The sequence below is a fragment of the Panthera tigris genome, chromosome D3, assembly GCF_018350195.1.
Source record: "Panthera tigris isolate Pti1 chromosome D3, P.tigris_Pti1_mat1.1, whole genome shotgun sequence".
Lineage (NCBI taxonomy): Eukaryota > Metazoa > Chordata > Mammalia > Carnivora > Felidae > Panthera > Panthera tigris.
Window position 1 is genome coordinate 68,595,946 of NC_056671.1, and position 18,816 is coordinate 68,614,761.

The 18,816-nt window shown below is 42.8% G+C and overlaps 1 protein-coding gene across 7 annotated transcripts in view; it reads right to left on the reverse strand.

The window, feature by feature from the left end:
• DYM (dymeclin) overlaps nt 1-18,816 on the reverse strand; it is a 350,029-nt gene that overhangs the window by 96,125 nt on the left and 235,088 nt on the right. For all 7 annotated transcript variants that reach the window (XM_042962563.1, XM_042962565.1, XM_042962564.1 and 4 more), the window contains one exon: nt 10,639-10,741. In XM_042962563.1, coding sequence (XP_042818497.1) covers nt 10,639-10,741 — 103 coding nt within the window. The remainder of the gene's footprint in view (nt 1-10,638; nt 10,742-18,816) is intronic.

The following is an 18,816-nucleotide window of genomic DNA, read 5'->3' on the forward strand; positions in this document are numbered from 1 at the left end:
AGTGGTAGTGGAAGGGGGGAGGTTTGCTTACTTGCTAGAGGGTTTATTTATTTGAATTTGAAAATCAATTGTACTAAAGAAGAAACTTCCTGGGACCTAATCAATGTGGGGCTTGAGATCTATTTGAGATCAAAGCAGTTGTTTCTTTAGAGATGTTTACCAACGTTATTTAGAAGATTTCGTTGTCTGGTTTTTTTAAGAGCAGTTTCTTCATTATGAAAGCAGCTATAAAGATCTTGATTCTTTATAGAATCTGGTGGATTCCGGAGCTGGAGCAGGGGAAACACCTGATGAGCTAGAACATCTTGAATATCTCAAAAAAAAAAAAAAGAAAAGAAAAAGAAAAAGGTCTGAGCATATTCAAAGGGCACAGGAGGCACCCCCAAAGGGCTCCTAATGGCCAAAGTTGGAATAACCTGAACAACAAAATAGCAATAGCCCTGGATTAGAAGACAAAGAAAGAATAAAATTAGGATCTATGAGTCCACACTGATATACATACATAACTGCATAAATGAATACATTGAGGACAGGTGACAAATCTTCCTTGCAGAACTGTTCAATAGATGTAAAAGGAATGAGACAAATAGAAAATCACTAATAAATCAGCAATATAAGATGCAGATGAGATCACTGGATGCTAAAATTTGTGGGATAATGTTTAAGCAGAAACAGGATACTGGCACAGTCGCAAAGAATCTCCCCCAAATACAGAGTCATTACAAAGGGAAAAATCAGCAAGTGCACAGTCAAGAATCCTAGCAGATATCACTATAGTGAACCGATCAAGGCAAATGCAGGTAAACGTCACCAGCAATATACACTAACGTCATGCGTTCCCTGACATGAGGCACCGAGAAGGGCATGTCACCTCTGCAGTACCCTTCTCAGTGATGCATAACGTCAATTTAATCGTGATAAAATGCCAGACACACCCAAACTGAGGGACATCCTACCAACTAACTGACCAGTACTTTTCAAAAATGTTAAGGTCAAGAAGGACAAGGAAAGACTAAGGAGACGTGACGCAAAACGCAATGTGGGATTCTGGCTTGAATCCTAGAAAAGGGTAAGGGCATCAGTGATAGAACTGGTAAAGCATGCATGAGATCTGGATTTGAGTCAGTACGGACCAAGGTTAATTTCTTAGTTTTGATAAATGGTCTGTGGTCATGTAAGATATTAACAAAAGGGAAAGCTGGGTGAAGGGTATATGGAAGTTCCTTAAAACTCTTCTGTAAGTCAAAAGTTATCTTAAAATGGTAAAGGAAGGAAGAAAGGAAAGGAGGAAGGAGGGAAGGAAGGGAAAAGTAAGTCCCGGGTGTGCTTGGCAAAAATTTCAGTAACTGAGCCTGTAAAGAAAGGTATATGGTAAAAAGTACAAGTTCTCTGCCCTTGCTGGCCTTCAGTTTGACTCCCCACTACTAGTTATTTATTAGTGACTACTATTTATTAGTTTCTTATGCATCTTCCAGAAAAACTAAAGGCGTATTTTTAAATGTACGTATAACCTACATACTACAAAGTTCTCTGTTTTCTGGGGTTTTTTTCTTTTCTTTTTGTTGTTGTTTGGTTACTTAAGTGTTACATTTCACACAAACCCATATGGCCTGGATTTGGTTTTTATAAAAATGGCTGCAGAATATCGCACTGGATGAATTTATACGTTTTCTAATCAGTTCCCCGTTAACGGATATTTTGCTTGTTTGCACTTTTTTGTTCGTAAGTCAGGCTGAAAAACAAACACACCTTTGTGCAGCTACAGATCTGACTGACTTTAACAGTTTCTCAAGTCAAATCACTGCTCAAGACACAGTTTCCCTCCCTGAATATATGAACTTTTTCAAAGTATGAGCTTTATTCTCCGACATTCATCCTTATGCCACAATGCCAGTCAAGCTGGTATCTATCCAGCCCATTCGACAAATAGTTCTTTTTTCCTAGTGCTCCAAGCACTACTTTTTAAAAATGGCTTCATCAAGATAAAATTCATACACCATATACCTCACTGATTTGAAGTGTACAATTCAGTGGCTTTTAGTATATTCACAGAGTTGTGCATCATCACCACCATCTCATTTTAAAACATTTTCATCATTTGCAAAAGAAATCTGTACTCCTCAGCAGTCACTCCTCATTCTGCTTCACATCCCCAGTCCGATGCATCCACTATCTAACTCTGTAAGATGTGGACCTGTTGTGGCCATTTCCTATGAATGACATGTGGCCTTTTGTTACTGACTTCTTTAACTTAGTACAACGTTTCCAGGGTTCATCCATGTTGAAGCTCCTATCAGTATTTCATTCTTTTTTAACTATCCAATAATATTCCATTGTATGGATATACCACACTTTTTGGCTAGTTGATAGGTATTTGGATTGTTACTATTTTTTGCCTATTAGGAATAAAGGTGCTATGACCACTCACGTTTCGCCTGGACTTCTGTTTTCAATTCTTTGAGAGTGTCATCGTATGCTGGGTCATATGATTATTCCATGTTCAGCTTATTGAGGCACTGCAGATTGTTTTCCGAACCAGCTGCACAATTTTACATTCTCACCATGAGTTGAATGAGGGTACTAATTTCTCCACACCCTCACCAACACTTGTGATTTTCTGTCTTTTGATAAGTCATCTTGGTGGTGGAAACTTCACTGTGGTTGAAATTTGCACTTTTTTCTTTTTTTAAATTAAAAAAAATTTTTTTTTAGTGTTTATTTTTGAGAGAGAGACAGACAGAGCACGAGCAGGGGAGGAGCAGAGAGAGAGGGAGACACAGAATCTGAAGCAGGCTCCAGGCTCTGAGCTGTCGGCACAGAGCCCGACACGGGGCTCGAACTCACAAACCGTGAGGTCATGACCTGAGCCGAAGCTGGACGCTGAACCGACTGAGCCACCCAGGCACACCTAAATTTATTTTTGAGAGAGAGAGAGAGAGAGTGTGAGAGAGAGCGAGCACAAGTGGGGGAGGGGCAGAGAGAAGGAGACACAGAATCTGAGACAGGCTCCAGGCCCGATGTGGGGCTTGAACTCACGAACCGTGAGATCATGACCTGAGCTGAAGTCAGATGCCTAACTGACTGAGCCACCCAGGTGTCCCAAAATTTGCACTTTCTGACAATGATGTTGAGCATCTTTCAAAGCGCTTACCGGTCACCTGTATATCTGCTTTGGAGACATGACTATTCAGATCCTTTGTGCCCATTTTCTTTTGTAATGTAGTAAAAGCATTATTGCTCTCTTGCATCACAGTCCAACAGGGTACCCAACTGGCTTTCAGTAAGATGATTCGGGGGTCCATGCACTTGCCATACTATGGACCCTGGAATCTCTTAATAGATTTCCTGCATCCAAGCTAGCACATGATGAGAGAGGTAGGGGGAGGTGGACACGCCCCCCTTCGCGTGCAAGACGCAAGCACGATGGAAAAAAGTGCTTAGTTGTATATCCAGGGATCGGTGAGCATCCAGCCCCTCACTGCCTCACCCAGGGCCTAGTGGAGTGTCTGGCATTCAGGAAAAGTGGCTGATGGACTCGAAAAATGCCAACACAAGACACTGCTTTTGCTTTTGGTGGTCACTCTGGTTTGGTTCATCTTAGGAACTCTGGGACACACTCAGCCCTGGTATATTTCTAACTTCAGGGAGCATGCTGAGTGAAGGCCCCTCTATGGGGCTGAGATTCACCCTTTGGTGCCAAATAACTACTTAGATATTTCAAGACAGATTAAAGATGCTTCCTGATGGTACCACTCAACTGTGGTCAGTTCATGGTGGCTCCCGTTATCTCTCCCCCTCCATCTGATGAGGTCACACGTAGCCTGCAGGAATTTTCCCTGTCGCTAGAGGGTGTGGAGCCATCTCCATCCTCCGAACCAACTCCTGTGGCCCCAAAATATCTTTCCCAAACATGAACTGCACAGCACATCTGTAAGAGCTAACACTTACTAAACACTTGGCTGTGCCAAGGATCCTACCTGGACTCTCATTTAATCCTGACAACAATCTTGCGTAGTGGATTCTACTGTTACTCCGATTTTCAGACGAAGCAACGGAGGCCTAGAGAGGCAAAATGACCTGTCCAAGGCCAGATAGCTATGCGTAAGATACACACGTTACAGAACCAGCTTACAAAAGATTCACCCGTTTTTAAAATTTGGACTGTTTGCCTTTTTTGTGATTGAGCTGTTAAGAGTTCCTTACATATTCCGAATCCTGGTCCCTTATCAGATATAAGATTTGCAAGTATTTCCCCCTACTCGGTGGGCTGTCTTTTCACTCTCTTGATGGGATATCCTTTGAAGCACAACAGCTTTACATTTTGATGAAGTCTAATTTATCTGTTTTTCTTTTGTCACCTAAAATTTAGTCCTGCATTTTCTTCTAAGGATATCATAGTCTTAGCTCTTACATTTAAGGTCTCTGCTAGATTTTGAGCTAATTTTTGGGTATGGTGTGAGCCGTTCTTACACGCCAGACACCCTGTCACACACGAGAAACCCTATGGCGACGACGTGCCGTTTTCACTTCTATGCCCTTGTTCAAGAAGCAGAACTCCTGGATTATTTTCCCGACTTAATCTCTCTTCTTAAAAGTACTACCCAGCTCAAATGCAACTCCTTTCCATGAAAACCGGCCCAATTCCTTTCCTACTCCCCCCAAATTGTTCTCTTCCTCTTCTGAAACTCCCCAGGTTTGGTTATAGCCACCTTATAAAATATGTCACATGGAATTGTAATTTAGTTGTGCACTTGTTTTCATTAGCCTCTCAGATTCCCTGTGTACAGGCGCTATGCTTACTTCATTTTTACCTCTCACATCATGCTAAAGTAATTCCCAGATAGAAGTTTGATCAAGATCTTTCTTAATGTCACCATCACTGGAATAAACACCCAAAAGTAATTCCTTGTCGTACAGAATCAGTTCAGAATACCTCGTAGCCTCTTTCTGAAGAAATGAAATGTCTAAAAGCAAAAATAAACAAGAGCCAGGAGAGTATTGGTTCAAAAGGTAAGTCAAATGACATATTCCAGGGTTAGCAATATTTTGGGGTTCCATGTAGAATGATAATGATAAGCAGTCAAGACTTGATCAGAACAAAGCTCAAATACATGGCTTTTGCTCTTTAGGAAGCTACAATTTAAGACAGCAAATTATTAGATCGAGTTGACGTTGAACAACCTGTTTTATGTGTACTGAACTAAAAGGAAAAAACGCTACAACTACCCTTTGAATAGGAAAGAGACAATTCTTTTTTTTTTTTTAAGATTTAATTTTTATAAGTAATCTCTATACTCAACATGGGGCTTGAACTCATGACCCCAAGATCAAGAGTCACATACTCCAGCCATTTGCAACTACATGGATGGAACTCGAGGGTATTATGCTAAGTGAAATTAGTCACTCAAAGACAAATATCATACGATTTCACTCATACGAGGACTTTAAGACACAGAACAGATGAAAACAAGGGAAGGGAAGCAAAAATAATATAAAACAGGGAGGGGGGCAAAACATAAGAGACTCTTAAATATGGAGAACAAACAGAGGGTTACTGAAAGGGTTGTGGGAGGGGGGATGGGCTAAATGGGGAAGGGGCATTAAGGAATCTACTCCTGAAATCACTGTTGCACTATGCAACAGTGGTTGCAAATTAATGTGGATGCAAATTAAAAAAATTAAAAAATTAAAAAAAAAAAAAAAAAGAAGAGTCACATACTCCACTGAGGAAGCCAGCCAGGCACCCCAGGAAAGAAGCAACTGTGATATAAAGATCATGTACAAATTAATGAGAAAATATATAATTTAGCTTAAAAAATTACACACATCCATGACATGTGTTGGAAACTAATATTCTTTGACTAAGAAAATGACCAAACCATTCAAATTAAATGTCATACAGATATAATTTAGGCCTGAGACTCCTTTTCAGTTCTGGACACCGGCAAGAGCGTGCAGGCGTGCGGAGACAGAGCTTCATCCCCATCAATTAACCAGTTAATATTTAGCCTCCTTTTTTCAGCCTAAGACACAAGAGACTCATGCGCACTTCAAAGTGCACTCAATCCTACTAGGAGAGAAGATATTACAAATGAAACAATTACAGGATAGAAAAGAGCATATATTTAGTTGCTCCTTCTTTGTGTGTGTGCAACAGATCATGTATACCACTGGTCCTCTCATCTCAAGAGCCTTTTATCTTCTTAAAAATCTCTGATGCTCTTAAGAAACTGTTTTTATGTGGATTATATGTAGTGGTATTTATTATATTACAAATTAAAGCCAAGAACAATTTAAAACACAAGAACACAACGCATTCTGTGAGCTGCCAGAGCAATGAAATGATCATTGACCATGTAGCTTCTGGACAACTCTACCCTACAGTGGTACAGGAGAAGGAGAATAAAAATGAGACTTTGAAAACCATTGGGATGTGTGTGCATGTACGTGTGTGTACACAGACACATAGATGTAAGTTAGTAGCATTATACTTGCTTAGATTCAATGATAAACTCTTAGCTGCTGTTTATACCTCAGCTGTTTTTTTCTGATTCTGTCTCCTTAATCTTTTTGGCTGGGTCTTTTTGGTTTACATCCTTGAATTCACCATTTAAAATTAGATGGTAGAGGGGCACCTGGGTGGCTCAGTCGGTTGAGTGTCCAACTTTGGCTCAGGTCATGATCTCGCGGCTCGTGAGTTCCAGCCCCCATCAGGCTCTGGGCTGACAGCTCAGAGCCGGGAGCCTGCTTTCGATTCTGTGTCTCCCTGTCTCTCTGCTCCTCCCCTGCTCATGCTCTGTCTCTCAAAATCAATAAACATTAAAAAAAAATTTTTTTTTATTAGATGGTAGAGTCAGTCCTACAGAAAGTTTCCCAAGTTTGTTGATGATCAAAGGACAATATAATTTGGTTCCTTATGGTTCCACCCAAAATAAAGTTAGTCTTCTCATCTCAAATAGTTGCTAAGATGATTGTTAGAAATTAGGGAAATAAAGCTTATGTGACATTGTAATAACATTCATAATTGAAAAACCACGGTTATGGTTTAAAAAGCAACTAAACTCATTTGTTATTTTTGTTTCACTTTCTAGATTCAGGTTTGTTATATGACCAAAGTTGTTTTAGAGGCTTATTTTTATTTTATTTACTTTTTTTTTGGAAATCTTTATTTATGGGGGAGGGGGGGAGGGAGAGCACACACAAGCAAGCAGAGGAGGGGCAGAGAGAAAGAGAGGGAGAGAGAGAATCCCAAGCAGGCTCTGCACTGTCAGCACAGAGCCAGGCGCGGGGCTCAATCTCGTGACCTGAGCCGAAATCGAGAGTTGGACACTTAACCCACTGAGCCACCCGGGCGCCCTGAGACTTATTCTTAATTTTAAAAAATCTTGAAAGATTCTAACAATTCTCTCCTGTCCCTTTAGTCATTGAATTAACTTTTAGGAAATCCTGATATAAAGATACCAAAGCGCGGCCACGTCGTCAACTGAACTTCATGTGCTTCGCGAAACATGTACGTTGCCCCTGTACAAAGACCGCAGAACCAGCTATGACTCTCTGCACTATGGGTTCTCTCTCCCCAAAGAGGACTTGAGTGCAATTTTTTTTCACTGAAATTTTATTTCCTGTCAAGCAGCCGGACCAGTACCCTCATTATCTGGAACTTGGTGGAAGGCTTCAGGTTTCCCTTGAGATGTTTTGACAAACAAGGTTGTACTAAAGAATTAATACTGATGTTTTGGTAGCTTGCTATTGTTTTCTGTGGTGTTACTCAACTGGCTTGTGAATTACACACTATAATGAGAATAAATATTTTCTTAATATACTCAGAAACCTCTAGGTAGACTCAAAGCACTCTGTGTATTACAGTGAGAAGAAAAACACATTCCTGATTTTAAGCACTTATTTAAACTCATTCAATCTCCACTGCTGCATGTAGACCCTTTCCTTTTCCTTTTCCATCTTTTTCAAATACGTGGTCGAAAGCATCAGTCTAGGACACAGAGCTTTATGTGGCTGGTGACAGAGACATTTAATTAAAATTTCTAGGGAGGGAAAAAGGAAACACATTTTATTTTCCCAGTTAATTACCAATTCATTTATTTATTTATTTAAAAAAAAAATTTTTTTTTTAACGTTTATTTGTTTTTGAGACCGAGAGAGACAGAGCATGAACAGGGGAGGGACAGAGAGAGAGAGAGACACAGAATCGGAAGCAGGCTCCAGGCTCTGAGCCATCAGCCCAGAGCCCGACTCGGGGCTCAAACTCACGGACCGTGAGATCGTGACCTGAGCTGAAGTCGGAGGCTTAACCGACTGAGCCACCCAGGCACCCCTCCCAGTTAGTGACCAATTTAAAAGAGAGTGACAGTGAGGATGTGGTTTCAAATATGCACCTCCCTCATGGTGTTTTGAACACTGGGAATGACGAGTGAAAACAGCCGGTTACCTCGGAAGAAGAACATGTACTTACTTTTATGACTGCCATCGTGTTCCTCAATTGCCTTGCAGTGATTCCGTTACTGTCACTACCACTGAATCAGGGCCACCCACCCTCTTCAATTAACTCTAAGGAAAGGCAGCAAAATTCAAGTTCATAAATGCACTTGGAGTATGTTGTGGCATGGCTGCTAAAATGAGGACTGTCAATGACAGATTCCAAATGGAATTTTCCCAGCATTTCTATGGAGCAGATACTTTAGGGAATTCACTGTTACTTAGTGAAAGTCTCATGCAAGAAGAAGTCAGCAACTCTAAAAACTGTCAAGTTCAACAGTAGAGGTCATATGTCCGTTGGGAGTTCAACCTGTCCCGTCACTGCATAATCACCATGATTGGCGAATACATTAAACACGACCCATTTTCTCAAAGACATTGTCATTTTTCTGGTCTCTGATTACAGGAGGATGCTGCTGGCACAATGTCAAGACTAAATTCATTCAACACATTGTTGTGAAAGAAATGACACAGGAGTACTACATAAGCAAATGACAGTTGTATAAGAAATCACAAAACATTTACAGATGCATTGACTTCAAGCTCTCAATAAACACAATCTCCACTGCCACTCTGACGCCCCAACTGAGGTTTCCAAGAAGTGATTAGGAAGAAATATTTTTCCCATAACAAGTCATGGCTCGGATAGAAGTGAGCTATTATGCTATTTTTTTTTTAAGTTCAGAATATTCAATTAGGAAAAGATATATATTTTTTTTGGTAAGAGAGAAATACTTTGGAATTACAAACTTAATACCTTAATGGGAATGACAGATCACAGCATCACACACACGCACACAATAAACACAAAAGAAGACAAACAGCACGGGTCGGGTTGTGAACGCTCACGGCTATCTCTTGTTTGTCAGCGACTGCTACCCGGACCGGGTGCTGTTCCCACAGTCTCCTATCAGCACAGCCATTTAGAAATGAAACAAACCACAGGAAACAAAACAACTCTCCGGCTGTCTGGCATGCATCACCACTTCAAACCCAGAGCTTCAAAATTCTCTCGTGAAGTTTCTGAACATCAACCCACTGAGCTGTCGTCGGGGGATGCAGAGAGGTCCTTATTAGACTTGATGGACAAGTTCTGAGGTTTATGACATGAGGATTTTTAGCATCATCATCTAAGCCATGTTCCAACAAAATATAAGAACTGTTGCAGTTAGTGACACTGCCCTAAAGGAACTCTGAATGTTCTCTCCTTCCTGTTATAATGCTCATCCCCGAGCTGCTCCCATTCTATTCTGTCATCATCCTCTGAAGTTAGGTGGTAATAAGCTCTTTATCTTTGAAGTGGGTGAAATCAAGGGAGTACATTAATGCTGCTGTCCCCTGACCATGGCTTACAGGACCAGGGTAGCATCCTGATCTGAACAGAGCCAACTGGATTCTCTCTCCCAGGTGAAGTGAGAATGAGGACTTCATGACTCTGGTCAGGTGGCTGAAGACACGACCCTCACAGGACATGTTACAGCTTGGGAGGGAGGAAGCTGGAGTGGCTGTTTTAGGTCCCAGTCAACGAATGGGGAAATCTGGCCGATAGCAGCGCAAGAATAATACCAAAGCAAAAGGAAGCAGAGCCTGGAAACTAAACTAAACTAAAGCCTCAGAAAGACAAAATATTCTTGAATCCAAAAGGCTTTTCAATTTCAGGTTCTGGTTCTCTGATATCTAGGTGTACCTGTCCCCCTTGAGTTCAGTGAGAAACCTTTGCATAGTTTCTATAAAACTGCTCCTTGTGCTTTTATGTAATTAGTTTGAGTGGGTTTCTTGCCTAAGGTAACAAGTCCTATTTTTTTTTCTAAGTAGGCTGCACGCCCGGCGTAGAGCACGAGGCTTGAACTCACAATGCTGAGACCAACACCTGAGCTGAGACAGAGTTGGATGCTTAACCGACTGAGTCACCCGAGCGCCCCACAAGAGTCCAAATTATTAACAATCACTGGCTTAGGTTTGACTTCTTTAACCACTTGATAATAATCATTTAAAGTTCTTCCTTGATTTGCGACATCACTCCTTTCTCTGCACAGTAGAGGCGTCATGGCCATAGACAGACACTGAGAAGAGAGGAGTACTGTTTCTTACGAACCTAACCATGAAAGGAAAACCTCTTGCCGACAAAGTAAGGTAACTACTTACGTAATCTGGTAGAGGAACATCATTGGAACTCAGTGAACCTCTCAAGGACTGTGTGGCTTGTTCCAGAACTTTGTTGTGTTTTTTAGATAGCAAGGAAAACAAACTGAAAAAAAAAAAAAAAAAAAAAAAAGAATGAGTATCTCCTTTTCTAGGTTTTATGCAGAATTATAGAGTTCCACAAGACGTCAATTATTCTAAAATATACACGTAATGACTTTTTTCATGCCTGTGTTAATAGCAGGATTAGTAATACTACCAAAAAGACAAAAAATGAAGTGAGGAGAATGTTTAAATTATAAGGAGTCTAAAGCATAAAAAAAGTTTGACAGCTTAAAGACCGTATTTCAAACACGGGATAATTTTCTTTCCACAGTAGTGGACAGAGATTCAGACAGTCTGGGATATGAACGAACTTTATGAGTAACTTGGAACGTGATCTATTACTAGTCACTTGAACTCGTATCTCAATGTTCTCATCTTTCAAATAAGTGTGTTGGGTCAGATTATTTTTCTAATGTAATACAGTCTATCGCTTATCACAGCTTTACATTCTTCTCAAAAACAAGGACTTTAAATACATTTATTAGAAGATTTCCACTTCCGGCCATGATGGGTTAACTGGTACCGAACGGCCTTCCTGCTATTAACACCTAGGAAAACTGGACGAGATACACGAGACAACATTTTCCAGATGTCGTACAACACCCGCAGGGCAGGACTGTGGTCCCTACGAGAGAGTGTGCGCCTAGACAAGCCTTCCGGACTGTGGTACGGAAAGCTGGCACCCGGCAGCATGCAGCAGCGTCGTGCTGCGCTGAAATCAGAGGGAAGGACTGGCGGCTGCGTGGCAGGTGGAATTTGCAGGCAGATCATTAGACTGAAGAGAAACGCAAGAGGGAGGTCCAGAAACCTCCCCAAGGGTCTTCTCCATTTGAGGTTTGGTTTTCTTTGTTTGTCCTTTTGAGGTTGAAAGCGAACCTCACGCTTGCCGTTCACACCCATTTGCCACGACGCGCTGGTAGCCAGTACGGAGCAGCACTACGTTACCTGTGATTCCAGAAATGTTATATGCGACAAGGCATGTGTATGAAGGAATGCTGTACACACACATCTATCCTTCTTATTCCACCACCAAATGCGTACAGTTTTGCACCTCATACTTTTTTGCATTTCTTGATCCATTCAATAAACATCGAGTGCCGTAACTTGGTTATCTAAACATCCGGGTATATCATAATTTAACTAGTCTGTTATTAATCATTGCGATGTCTCCACTTTCATATAGTTATTTTTCTATCAACGGCACTGTGCTGAACACCCTTCTGTATAATTTTTAGCATACTGAGGTGCGACTATCTACCGGATAAATTCCTTGAAGTGAAACTACCGAGTAAAAGAATAATGGAAAAGAATAGAACAGTGAACTGTGTAGCAGTATACATTTTTCAAATATACAAGTTATTCTGTAAATAATGAAAATAAAAGGCAAAAATATGTTGGGATAGTGTGTAAAGTATATCCCCACGGAAATGCACAAAGAGAAAAATTGGTAAGACTCTTTTGCTCGCAGTGCATTTCAGGAACAAATGGAATTTAGAGGAGTTTTCTGAGACTGAAAGAATTTGCATGGTTAGTTCTAGCATAGAGAATGGCAAGACTCATAGGCCTGAACCGAATGCCCACACAAGAAGGGAAAGCAATAAATGCTCCTGGAAGAAGTGAGCTTCCCGGTGTGAGGAGAAGGGGGGGCCACTGAAGAAGACAGCACACTCTACTGAGTTCACAAAATACCAGAACTCGGGAGCTGCTTAATGGGTTCAACAAACTGGGGGTTCTGTCCATGCCCTGAGCTCACCTTCAGAGGACAACAGAGGTAATCTAGGGTAACTTCCATCAAACCTGAAGAAACTCATTAAACGAGCGGTAGGAATCAAAGCAGAAAGGATTTGAAATGGTTTCCTTTGGAGAAGAAAGGCTAGTTTGTTTACTTTAAAAGTGAATACCAACAACCCGCTCTCCTTGTTAGAAGAAGACAAAACCAGGAAGTGAGCTTCAATGCAAACACAAACTCTTTCCGCTGGGCATGATGGGAAATCTGAGTAGTAAGGGCAGATAATGTTGCAATGGTCCACCTCAAGGAGCTGTGGCCACCATTCCTGGCTGCTCTTAAGAAAGCTGCTTTGGGAACAGAGGAGTTGAGGTCACTCCCAGCTTTCTATCGTGAAGGAGAAGCCGAGAAGTCACGCTTACTTCAAGTTGTTATTCTTCTACAATATAACAGGCTTTCCCCTCAGGTCTTAACCGCCACAGAGCTTTCAACTTCTTTTTTTGTTTTTTTAAACATTCTATTTCTGGCTCGCATTTAACATTTTTAAGGCAAAATGACCTAAATTTGTATGAGACGTGGCTTGCAGATTGCTGAGAAAAGTAATGTCTGCTGAAAGCTTTGCAACCAAAGTACCAGCCCTGGCTTAATGCTGGTCAGAGTACATGGTAAAGACGTAGGGTGTTTGCACGTAAACGGGTAATTGCTGGCTTTCAACTGTACTATTCACTCAGGATATGGATGCCACAGTGCTTGTTTTTAAAAGATTAGACTTTTCTTTTTATACAAGAATGTTCACTACAAACTGATTCAACACTGAAAAACTGGGAACAACCAGAACACTGAGGAAGAATGGAATGGGTAAATAAACTGTGAGATATTCATACAATGAAAAACTATGTAGTAATTTAAAGTTTTCTAAAGGTACACGCAATAATATGGATACATCTCAAAAACAATGTTGTTTGCTGGGCCCTTAGAGAAGAATGTAACCAAAAGGATATTATTTAAATAGTGTATTAAAAATGCAAAAATGATACTACCTGTCCTCTATGGATAAAACATTTGAATAAAACATATGGAAGTGATAAATACTACATTTAAGATAGCTATTATTCTCTGAGAAAGAAGGGAAGGAAATGGAATCAGACAGGGGAAAAAATAAGGGATTTAGCTCTCTCTGAATCTTTCTATCTCTTGCTTTCTCTCTCTCTCTCTATGTAAACTGTTGTTTTTGTTACGCTAGATACATACATAAGGGATTGCTATATTTATCTCTTCGACGTATGCTTGAAATACTATATACATTTTAAAAACTGGAATAAAAAGAATACACTACCTTGAAGACAAGAGAGTTCCTGCTAACAGCCAACATTTTTTTTTTTTAAGTTTATTTATTTATTTTGAGAGAGAGAGCTCAAGAGGGGTAGGGTCAGAAAGAGAGGGGGAGAGAGAGAGTCCCAAGCAGGCTCCACAGTGCTAGCACAGAGCCTGACGCAGGGCTCGAACTCTTGAATCACGAGATCATGACCCGAGCCAAAGTCAGGCACTTAACGAACTGAGCCCCCCCAGGTGCCCCGACAGCCAACATTTCAGCAAAGAAAGCAGCATGTGGGTAGAATATGTACGGTGAGTCCAACATGACACAAGCTAAAAAAACCACCAGCTGCTGAAAAGGCTGCAGTTGAAGGTGCACAGTCAGTGACAGGAGATGAGACCAGAATGGAGATGTCTGAGACCGAATGTGAAGGATCAAAAGTCCGGGGCTTGATTCTACACGGAGAAGAAGCTAATGGAACATCTGTCTTCCAAAATGATGAAAGAGACATGTTCCTTGTTCCCAAGGAGCTCAAATCTAAGGTGATAAGAAACAACAACAACAAAAAGCCTGCAATTCTGAAATTGGAGAACACCATGGGTCTTAAGAGTAGGCTGTGGGAACACAGAGGAAGGCTGGGTACATTTCGGAGGAAACCTACTTTCTGTGGCCTTGACGTTTAGGGGGTTGCTAGCTGGGAGACGTACAGGGGGAGGAAGAGGAACTCAGAAGGGGAAACAGCGCCCACAGAGGCACAGAGAGACTCGAGGGAAGTACCAAGGCCAGAACGACGCAAGTCCATGGGGTGAGCGGGGGCAAGAGAGAAGTTTAGCAAGACAGGGATGGGCTGTCAAAGAAAACATGCTAAGGGGTTTGCAGTTCATCTTGTCGAAGTCACTGAGGCAGGCAGGAAGTCAAATATTTACCAAGAACCTTCTATGTGCCGGGCAATGCGCAAGTTGCCTGGGATACAGTGACATGCAAAAGCAACGTGGTCTTTGTCCTGCCCTCCTGGAGGAGGTGGTTGCGTTGGGGACAAACCTACACAGAAGGTTCTATCGTCAGTGCAGCGATGGAGATGGGCGCGGAGAGCTATGGGGACACAGATGAGGCTGCCCAGCTGCACCTGAAGGCAGGAACGGGAGGTCAGCCCTGGAGGTGATGCCTGAGCGGAATCCGAAGGAACACTTGGGAGTCGGCCAAGGAAATGGGGCAAAAGGGTAAAGGTCATCTGGACAGAGAAAAGAGCACGAGGGAAAGCAGACATCCAAGTGCAGGCAACGGGAGGGCACACACGCTCACCGAGTGTCACACGCACGGCAGAGCACGGGGTTAAGGCTGAGCTGCCAGTGGGGATGGTTTATGAAGCGTCTCTCGTGTCTCACTTAGACCTTGGGCTTCATCCTGAACGCCAGAGTTTTATGACAGCAAGGCTACAACGGGAGAGGCAAAAGCGAAGCTGTTGTGTCTGGTGTTCAGGTGGGGAGTATGGGGCAAGGGATGGGCAAGAAGTGATCATTCCTCGTTCGTCTATGTCCTCAATCTCTCCCCAGTGCACTCTCATCCCACGGTGGCCAGGCAGTCCCCGCCACAGAACCCCAGGGCTCCAGGAAGCAAAGTCTGAAAACTAGAGCCCGAGGAGTGAGGCACAAGTACATAACTGCGTGCTTGCTGTAGAAAGATTCCTCCACCCCCAGAGGGAAGGACAGACAAGGGCTGCCAAGAGAACGGTCTAGAAGCAGATCCTTTAGGTAACTTCTACGCTGCTCAAGAGCGGAGGAGGTAACCGAGCTAAAGCAGTCTGAGCCACCAGGAAGGCAAAGAGACAACAGAGAGAGTGACAGAAAGGAAGTCATGGACGACTCCGAGGTTCCCAACTTGGGAAACAGCAGCTGGCTGAGAACGTGAATGTATGTGCTAGGAACGGAAGAGCGGGAGAGCAGGGAGAGGGCCCAGGAGGACCAGGGCTCTGCCTTAAAGAGCAGCAGCAGTAGCTACGAGGACGCACATAGGGCTCGCTGTGTGTCAGACGCTGCTCGACAATAATCGCATGAGGTGCACATTATCACTATCCATCCTTTCTAGGGAGGATGAAATCGAGGCAAAGGTTGAGTACTTTGCTTAAGGCACACAGCTACTTAGCGGTGGAGTCAGGAGTCAAATTCAGGCAGGCAAACTCCAGAATCTGTGTTTTTTAAATGTTTATTTATTTTTGAGAGAGAGAAAGAGAGCACGTGTGCACGTGCGTGAGCAAGTCGGGGAGGAGCAGAGAGAGGGAAACACAGAATCTGAAGCAGGCTCCAAGGCCCCGAGCTGTCAGCACAGAGCCCAGTGTGGGGCCCGAACTCATGAACCGCGAGATCATGACCTGAGCTGAAGTCAGTCACTGAACCAACTAAGCCACGCAAGTGCCCAGAATCTGTGCCCTTAATGATTCTGCCACAAAACCCAGAGATGCTCAGGAATATCCAGATGGAGATGGTCAGGGATACCCAAGTGGGCAGTTCAGAAACACGAAGCTGGTGCTTGGGAGAGAGGTGAGACCTTTTAGGGTTGTCAGCATCCGCTGACATCACACAACTACAGGTGATCACCCAAGGATAATGTGGCAAGTAAGAAAAGAAGATCAAGGTCAAAATTCTGGGCGACACCATGACTAAAAGGGGAAACAGCAAAGGGCCCCCTAGAGACATAGAAGGGGAAGAACAAGAAGAGAAAAGACATTCTGGAAGCCAAGAGAATGATCTCAAGGGAAGAGTGGCCATCACTGTCAAAAGGTAAAGGCTAGAGTAATACCCTAAAGGGGAGGCAACACTGGGAGGTCACTTTCAGGAGGTGGCATGGGGCTCCCTCCTTGAATACTGCAGACTTTTCCCACAACAATCTTCCCCCTCACAACTTCTAGGCACCTTCTCTCCACACCCCAGTCCCTCCTTCCTAAGACCAGTCCCCTGAGAAACGAGGACTATCTTAACTCCGCAAAAGAATGGGAGCAGGTAAAGAAACTTAGGTGTACAATTGGTAGTTCGTCCAAGGTTAAAGTCACAGTGTAGTGAGCACACAAGCTCTCTTACAAATCCTAAAGAGCCATTTTAAAATGCAAGGAAATACAAAATATTATTCAGGATGTTAAAGGCAGAGCTATGGACAGAAACCGAATCTCCTTACGCCAAGCTTCGTGTTTTCCCTGTAGACAGTGACTCCTTCCACACGCAGGAATCCCCCTCTCTCCTCTCTGCCCATCTAAATGCTGCCTGGCCTTCGAGGCACAGCCGCATGCTGTCGATTCCATACCCTCTGTGAAGGATTCCTCTAACCTGTGCTCACCCTGCCTCCGAACCACACTAACTTCTAACTTCTCCACACCTCAGCTGACGCTTAAATACAGTCTCACATGGCTGGTCACCTTATTTTTAATCAGCTTTACTGAGGAATCAGCAGCACAGACTACAATTAACCAATTTTAAGTATACAATTCGAGGAGTTTTGAAAAATATAAACATGCATGTGACTCATCGCCATAATCATGACCTAGCTCATGTCCATTACCCCAGGACAGTCCCCGGCCCCTTGGTAGACAATCCCGTCCTCCACCCCCCCTCCCCCCTCCTCCACCCCCACCCCCCTCTCCCGTCCTCCACCTCCCTCCCCCCTCCTCCACCCCCCTCCACCCCCCCTCCGCCCTGGCCCCAAGCAACCACTGATCTGTTTCCTGTGGCTGCGGTACCAGACCTACTCTTTTGCGTCTGGTTTCTACCACTTAGCACTTCATCCACGGGGTTTGGTATCAGCAGTTCATTCCTTTTTATCACTGAGTAGTTTTCCATTGTAGGAACAAACCTCGTTTTTTTTTTTTTTTAATTTTTATTTATTTATGTATTTATTTATTAATTAGCTGATGGACACTTGGGCCGTTTCCCCTTCTGGACCCTTATGAATAAAGCTGCTATAAACATTCTCACAAAAGTTTCTTCGTGAACCTAAGTCTTCATTTCTCTTGAATAAATCCTTGGAAGTGGGACTGCTAGGTTCTGTGCCCTACGTTCTTGCTGGCACTTGCTATTTCAGTCTCTTTAGCATTGGCCCTTCCAGTGGCTGTGAAATCTGGCTGTGGTTTTCACCTGCATCCCCTGAGGAATGTTCCTGTGCTCTTGGGTGTTGTCTGCTGAAGTGTGTATTCAGATCTTTTTTGCCCTTTAAACAATGGGTTGTTTTCCTTCTTCTTCCTGAGTCTGTAAGAGTTCTTCATATATTCTAGACGTATGTCCTTTATTGGGTATTTCTTTGTAAATTATCTCCCAGACCAGTGGTGGTGGTGATGGTGGGGGGTTCTTTTCCTGTTCTTAACAGTGTCTTTTGAAGGGGAAATTTCAGAATTTGATCGAGTCCAATTCATCAAAATTTAAAATGCAAGTGGTGTTTTTTGTGTACTAAAAAACTTTTGCCTAACCCAAAAACTTTTGCCTTGGGTTATGGTTTCTTATATATGGTTTGTAGTTTTACCTCTCCTATTTACGGTTTGTGCTCCATTCAGATGTATGTATGGCATAAAGCAAGAGTCAGGGTTTATGTAATTGGTTTGGTTTTTTGCATGTGAATGTTTAACTATTCCTGCACCATTAGTTGATAAGACTATTCCTTCCTCCTTAAACTACCTTGACAGGCTTGTCAAAATTTCATATATGAGCATATATGAATGGGTCTCCTTCTGGATTCTATTCCATTCCATTGGTCTATAACTCTATTGCACACCAACAATACTACACTGCCTTGACTATGTTAGTTGTAATCTATAGTATACCTTGAAATCAGGTAGTGTGAGTTCTCCAATTTGAGTTTTGTCAAAATTGCTTTTGAGGGGCACCTGGGTGGCGCAGTCGGTTGGGCGTCCGACTTCAGCCAGGTCACGATCTCGCAGTCCGTGAGTTCGAGCCCCGCGTCAGGCTCTGGGCTGATGGCTCGGAGCCTGGAGCCTGTTTCCGATTCTGTGTCTCCCTCTCTCTCTGACCCTCCCCCGTTCATGCTCTGTCTCTCT